The 7,642-nt window shown below is 36.2% G+C and overlaps 1 protein-coding gene across 1 annotated transcript in view; it reads left to right on the top strand.

The window, feature by feature from the left end:
- Window positions 1–7,642, top strand: part of DAZL (deleted in azoospermia like) — a 26,572-nt gene that overhangs the window by 6,968 nt on the left and 11,962 nt on the right. Inside the window, exons 4-6 of the mRNA XM_006170717.1 lie at window positions 6,302–6,448; window positions 6,722–6,813; window positions 7,342–7,393. Coding sequence (XP_006170779.1) covers window positions 6,302–6,448; window positions 6,722–6,813; window positions 7,342–7,393 — 291 coding nt within the window. The remainder of the gene's footprint in view (window positions 1–6,301; window positions 6,449–6,721; window positions 6,814–7,341; window positions 7,394–7,642) is intronic.

The raw sequence follows: 7,642 nt of genomic DNA, 5'->3' as shown, positions 1-7,642 counted from the left end.
CGTCGCGACCCCAGCTGCTGAGGGCGGCTCCGTGGGGGCGACCGCAGCCTCAAAGCCCGCCTGCCGCCATCTTTGCCGACAGAGGGTGGGTTCGGGGTTGCTCTTGAAAATTCCAGGTATTTTTGTTTTTTTCTAATTCAGGGGATACTTTTTTCTCTTTCATAAGTCGGGAATTTTTGAAAAAAGAATTACTTAAATTTACTTTTTACTTGCTATTTTCTAGTTTGATCAGAGAGTGAGGCAGTGAGAAAGCAAGCCACCAGATCCGAGACTTAACCCACGGTCGGCCATGGAGTCCAGTGCCTTTAACGTTCATGCCACCTGCTGGCCCTAAGTCAGGAATTTTTACCAAAATGCACATTTTGTGGATACCTGCATTCTTTTTGGTATACGTTTATGTGAATTGTGGTAAATTACAGAGTTCAAATTCTGTGAATACGATGTCTATCCATTAAGTGACGGACGTGTATTATATACTGTGTGGATTCAAAATATTGTGATAATTCTTAGTCTTTCCATTTTTAGAGACAGAAATGGGTTCCCTAATTATGTGAGGGATTCTAAGGTTCGTGGAAAATGCTTGCTATAAAAGAACCGTGAATGAATGGATTTCAATTTTTTTTTGCAGGAAAATAAACCTGTACTTTAATTCATATTTTCCACAAACTTTTTGAGGTTCCCTTTTATTGTCACTTATTTAAGTAAAAACATTTTATGTAAGCAATTCAGAATTTTTTGTGTGTAACATGTTCATGCTTGTGATTATTTACTATGAGCAGTAATCATTGACAGTAATTTTTTCCCTCCCATTTTTAGAGGTAAAGGAGGGAAATACTAATAGGTTTAATTTTTTCTGGCTATAAAAGTAGTATATTCATTTGAAAGTAGTCACTGTAAGAAAATAGAGATTCGTCTTAACCCTAAAGCCTTTTTTTAAAGTTTGTTATTCATATGCTTTCCAGATTATTTGTATTGCTGTAGGTGGGTAAATTTTATTTTACAGAAGTTGTGCATGTTATCTAATACTGTTTGACAATCTACATCTTTCAATTAATGTGAGTTAGGTATTTTTCTAAAGATAAATTTAAAACAATTTGAAAGTATTAGATTGTTCCCTTATTTATTTTACCAAATTTTCTTTTTATTTATTTAACTTTATTATTATTTTTGATTTTCCAGTTTGATCAGAGAGAGAAAGAAAGGGAAAGTGAGAAAGCAAGCCACCAGGTTCAGGATTTGAACCATGGTTGGCCATTTGGGAGTCCAGTGTCCTTAACCACACCACCACCTGCTGGCCCCTTTGAAGGTGTTTTTTAAAGAATTAGTTAATTTTATTTGTTGTTACTCTTCATTTTGACTGGAGAGAGAGAATGATATGGCAAGCCACCAGGTCTGGGACTTGAAGCACAATCAGTTATACGGAATCTAGAACCTTAACTACCATGTCACCTGTCGCCCCCTCTGAAAGTATTTTTTAAGAAAAGTGATTTTTCTCCCCTCTGCTTCTCCTACCTGCCCTTTTTCCTGGTGTCTTGGGTGCGTCTGTGTCTTCTACTCACTCATTCTGATTCTCTACAATTTGCAAAAACTCCTAGTGAAATGGAGCTAGTAAGTGTTTTATAAGAAAAATTTTATTTTTTTCCTAGAAAGTTGGCCATTATGTCGGTTTTCAGATTTACTCCTGTAGAGTTTTTACAAAGTACTCTCTTAACAATCTGTGGGGTTTTTTTTTGCTTTTTCATGTGTAATGTATATTTTTGTGGGTTTTTTTTTTTCTCTCTTGGCCAGGATTGCTTATTTATTGCTTGTGAACTGACTTTCCCTTCCCAAGTATATACTCTTGGATTTACTTAAAAGTTTTATTCTGATTTTTATTTTCTATTTTCTTACTTTTATTATCCCTTTCTTACCATTGTAGTTATAACCTAGAAGACTGCATGTTCTGGTCAACATACATAGATCACAGTTTGCATGTAAATATAGTAATAGAATTCAATAATGTTGTCAAAAGAGACATCCCAGAAATTTAAAAAATTATAATTTGTTTTCAGCTTTTAGTTATCTTTGCCACTTGGATATTCAAATATGATAGAAAATAGATTACTATTAGGTTGTCGAAAGTCTTGATGTAGTTTTCTATTTTTCTATGCAAAAATACATCATGATTTCCCATGACCCAAAGTCAATACTGATGATGAGAAATACATATGACGGTCTTTAAACTCAGTCCTGTTTACAGTCCCAACATTTTTCATTTCAGAACTCACCAACTCATTTGAAGGTATTATTTAGAAAACTAATCATTTCCTACCATTATGCAGTGTATTTTCAGTATGCTATTGATTGTGAAGAATGTGTGTTTTTTTCTTTTGGAGAGGTTTTTGCTATAGGGCATATGCGCTCGCCAGATAGACAGACAGACAGAAAGCGAGAAATCACCCCCCAGGGAGGATGGCCACTCCGCAATCCCTTCTCCTCCATTCTCCTCTCGGGATCTTGGGCACGCACGCACACACACCCGGCGTGAGTTTTAAGCCACCGGGTCTGGGACATGAACCACGGTCGACTACATGGGAGTCCAGCGACATAGCCATTACACTAACTGCTGGTCCCCTAAAGAAAGTGCTTTCTTTAACATCAAACTTTTGCTTAGTCTGAGTATTTATTTGAAGAGTATCTTGGTCACAGTTTAAAAGTAACCCAGGAGCGGCTGGCAGATAGTGTAATGGCTGAGGTGTTGGACCCTCTCCCTAGGGCTGGCTGCAGCGTAAGTCAGGGAGCACATCTTGCTTCTTCACCTTCTCTGTCTCTGGCCAAATTAAAATAAATAAAATTGAATAAATCTTAAAAAAAAAAAAAAGCAAGGATTGATTGTGTATCGATGGTTGATGTTTTTTATATATATATATGTATGTGTGTGTGCATATATATATCTTATAATTACTCATAAATACACAGAAGGAATTTTAAAAAGATCTTCTGTCCAAGTCTTTCTGAAATGGAATACTTTGCTTTGTTAGCTTTGAATGCCACCTACTGGCTGAGGGCTGGTGCCTTTCTGAGTTTAAGATGTTATTACACTGTGTAAAAGATGAGATGAATTACATATTTTCTCTCCCAATGAAGCAGGCAGCCAAAATCAGACTACCTGTAATATGCAATGTCTTTCCTCATATTTACCAAATTATTGCAGCCCCAAATGTTCATTTTACTTTATTGTAAATAGAGTATGAGGATTAGAACTATCAGAGTTCTTTTCTAAACATTCAGTTTTCCAATAAAGAAACAAAGGTCCTGAAAACAACTTACTGTATTTTACTGAAAAATTAAAAGCTAATTCTTCCCAAGCAATTTTTCTTTCAACTCTGACAGGGTTTCCTAGCCACAGCCCTATTCAGATTTGGGACCATGCAGTTTTTTGTTGTGGAAGGCTGTCCTTTCGATGGTAAGGTGTTTAGTAGTATCCCTAGCTTTCTACTCCGCTGCATGTCAAGAGTGTACTCAGGAGTGATAGCCAGCAGTCTGTCTAGGCATTGCCAAATGTCCCATGGACACTCAGCCTTGTATGTTTGAGAATCAGTGTGTTATCTTAGCCTCTTATAAGCTAGCATGGGTTTCTGGGCAGATATTACATCTCTAAATTGAAATATATCTGTCTGTCATTGTGCAGACAATAATATACCTTTTTATTAAATAAAAATGTATCCGGAGTTTATCTACAGATGATGCGGGAATTAAGGAGAAAAAGGTCTACAGGAGTTTCAATATTACCATCTTATGTTTGGGTATTTTAAATGAGCTAATTGAGGATGGAAAGGTAGGTTATCTAAAGGGAAGGAAAATCTAGTTGGGTTTTCTTTCTTTTTTTTTTTTTTTTTAAGAGAGATTTTTTGCCATAGGGCATGTATGCTTGCCAGGGAAACATATAGTGAGAAATCACCCCCTCAGGGCCACCCTGCAATCCTTTTTCTTCCATTCTCCTCTTGGGATTTTGGGCACATGCACCCGGCATGAGTTAAAGCTGCCGGGTCCTGGACTCAAACCGCAGTCAACTATGTGGGAGTCTAGTGGCATAACCGTCATGCCATCTGCTGGCTCCTTTAGTTGGATTTTCAATAGTCCAAAATATGTAGCTTTTTTAAGATTCCCACTTAGAAAAAATAAAATTTTAAGGCACTTTAAAAAAGGGAAAACTTTAGAAAAAAATTTTGTTTCTCTTTTCATTGCCTTGAAATATGTTTGTACTGGGAATAGCAGATGGCGTAATGGCTATGTCACTGGACTACCATGTAGTCGACCACGGTTCGAGTCCCGGACCCAGTGTCTTAAATTCATGCTGGGCGCATGTGCAGTGTCTTAAACTCATGCTGGGTGCATGTGCGTTCCCGCCCAAGATCCCAAGAGGAAAATCGAGAAGGGGTGTGGCGCAGCCATCCTCCCCAGCGGGGATGATTTCTCTTGCTTTGTCTTTCTCTGTCTTTCTGGCAAGCATATGCACCCATCGAAAACCTCTCCAAAGAAAAGAAAAGTATGTTTGTGCTATAGTTAAAGGAAAAAGTTAGGAAGTATTTGAGGCCAGCAGGTGGCAAGTGGTTAAGGCACTGGACTCCCAAGTGGCTGATCACAGTTTGAGTCCTGGACCCAGGGGCTTGAAACTTAGGGTATGTGCCTGTACGTGCATGCGTGCCAAAGTCCTGAGAGGAGAACGGAGAAAGGATTGTGTTGTAGCCATTCACCTGGAAGGGGATTTCTTGCTGTCACTCTGCTGAGCACATGTACCCTGTAGCAAAAATCTCTCAAGGAAGTATTTAAGTAGGAAAAAAATATATAGCAAATATAATTAAACACAAATGAGTAGAAAAAAAGCAAAAGCTCATCTTTGATGATTTGATTCTTTTTATTTAATCTCTAGTATAGCACTTCCTAGAATCTTAAATCAGTAACTTAGCAGCTAATTAACAAAGCACGAACTCTACTGTTTTTATAAATATGCTTAACTTTTAAAAAGGATATACCAGTTGGTTTCTTTTGTCCTTTTGTTTTATAAATAGGTGTAATAGCTTTCTCTCAAAGCCTTTTGTGTTGACCTTTTGTAATCAATAGAAACTTCATAAATGAATTTCAGTTGAGTAGATGTTTCATTAAGTAGTTCTCTTAAGTTCTAATTGTTAATCAATAAAGTATCTACAAGTCACCTAAGATGGTAGAACTAGAAAACAAGCTTCTTAAAACACTAATGAAATATATTTAAATAACAGGACACTAACTTATATTGGCATATGACTTTATGCTTTCAAAATGAGTTCACAGATGTTACCTAATTTCATCCTAAAAGTAATTTGCCCAGAGATACACAGCTGGCAAGTAAGTGCGTTATAGTCTACTAGGGCACATGAACCTAGATCTTCTGACTAAATCCAAGTTTGTTTTATTGTGCTGTACTGCCTTTCCAACACACACATACACACACACAGAGTAAATTCAGCTTCAGAAGATGTCACATTAACTTTGGGTCTACTGTAGAAAGACTAATGAGAGTTCTGATCAGAATCCTGAAAAAAAATAAGGTATTCTATATTGTGTGGGTTTCTTTATCGTAAAATAAATATTGTATTATTTATATTTATCAGCCCATTGCAAAACTTGGAATTGTCAGTGGGGCTGATTCGGTGTTGTTCAAGAAGCATGCTGTGTGTGTGTGTGTGCACGTGTGCATGCACGCACGCACCCAGAATTCCTAGAGGACATTGGAGAAGGGGTTATAGAGTGGCCATACCCCAGAGGGGCGATTTTTCACTTTCTCTTTCTCTGGAGAGTGCATGTGCCCTATCCCTATAACAACAGAAAAGAATTTGTGTTGATTTTGGTGAACAGAAAGGCAAAGCAAAACAAACTTTAATGCTTGTTTTCATTTTGGTGCAGCTTATTTGTTTTAGTTCATATTTTTGTTTTTTTGAGTTTATTTTTTGGTTATAACTTTAGTTTTTACTAATCTGAACATTCTAATTATCTTTTATCAGATCAAATAGAATTCTCACAAAATGTAAAATCTGTATTCTCCTATAGCATTATACAAGTCTCGGGAATGAGTAACCGTGGGCTTAAGAAAGTGCAATATTTTATTAAAATTTCATGTTGATCTACTCTGATTAATTTAAATCTTGAGCCTGAATTAAGCCATCTTAATGACTAACTTAAAATAACATATATTTTATATACTCTAAATACAATAGTTACATTTTGTATTACATATGACTTTTACCTGTATATCTAGTTAAGATATCTGCTTTCTAAATTACAGTCTGCTGCAAGTCCTGAGACTCCAGGCTCCACCATCTCCAGAGAGGCCAGCACCCAGTCTTCATCAGCTGCGGCCAGCCAAGGCTATGTTTTACCAGAAGGCAAAATCATGCCGAACACCGTTTTTGTTGGTGGAATTGATGTTAGGGTATTGTATTCATAGTTCACGTATATTTTAAACTAGGTTGTAAATAATGGGAGTTTGGTCCTCTTCTAGGATCTAAGGTTTTTTGTATTTCATACAGGTTTGGAATTGGTTCATGCTTAACACATAGAGACTAAAATTATCTTTGACAAAGAACTAGAGGTCATTTGGGAGTACTCAGGGGAGATACTTCCACATCATCAAAGCTCCTTTTTAGTAGAACTAAAAACTTTGAATGCTGAGTTTTTACTTTTGAAGTTCAATTTTTTTCCATAGATGGATGAAACTGAAATTAGAAGTTTCTTTGCTAGATATGGATCAGTAAAAGAAGTGAAGATAATCACGGATCGAACTGGTGTGTCTAAAGGGTAAGTAAAACATACTTAATTATAAATTACCAGACATTTCTGGGATGTAGGATCTGTTGAGTATCAGAGAAGAAAACTTTAAAACTGATACTCTGACACTTGTATAAATAAAATTTATTTAGTGTAGAAAATAAATGCTTATTGCCAGTTCTTATGTTTAATCAGTTTCCTAATTTTTGTATCTCGTTACTTCTTCTGTTTCACAAAAGTGGATTCATTTTATCGAAGAATCATTTTCTTTGCACGTTTCACTGTGTCTTAAACTTTTACCTCTTGCCTTAGATAAGTTAAATTCAGGTTCCAAGATAGGAAGTCTTCACTAGTAATGAGACTCCCAGACAGCCTTAACCTTAGCTCATTCTTAAAATACAAAGCACTGATATTTGTAGCAGAGTCAGCATGTGCCTTTTACAAATACTTACCGTGCGATTTTTTTTTTTTATCATCAGTTCTCTTGTTTCATAGACTAATTAGAAGTTTTAAATCATGTGTATGGTGATTTTATACTTCATTTATCTGTCTTTCTAGCTATGGATTTGTTTCATTTTATAATGACGTGGATGTGCAGAAGATTGTAGAAGTAAGTAGTGGTCTTCTAGAAAAAAGGTTTAGTTTACTGATGGAAAGTGTAGTGTCGTTTCAGTCCTGACTGTACTCAGTCTTCTGTAAAATATAGAAAGTGATGTACCTTATGTTTGAAATGCAAACTCAGAGTAAGTGTTCATGATTTGTCAGAATTGGTTTGTTTATTTTTATAATATTTTTGTGATGTGTAGCAGTGGGGTATTTTAGAAAGGGTGTTGCTATGTCACAGTCCTTTTGCCTCAGT

The sequence above is a fragment of the Tupaia chinensis genome, unplaced genomic scaffold (genome assembly GCF_000334495.1).
Source record: "Tupaia chinensis unplaced genomic scaffold, TupChi_1.0 Scaffold148822_2, whole genome shotgun sequence".
In the NCBI taxonomy this organism is placed as follows: domain Eukaryota; kingdom Metazoa; phylum Chordata; class Mammalia; order Scandentia; family Tupaiidae; genus Tupaia; species Tupaia belangeri.
This window is presented reverse-complemented; position numbering and strand designations above follow the sequence as displayed.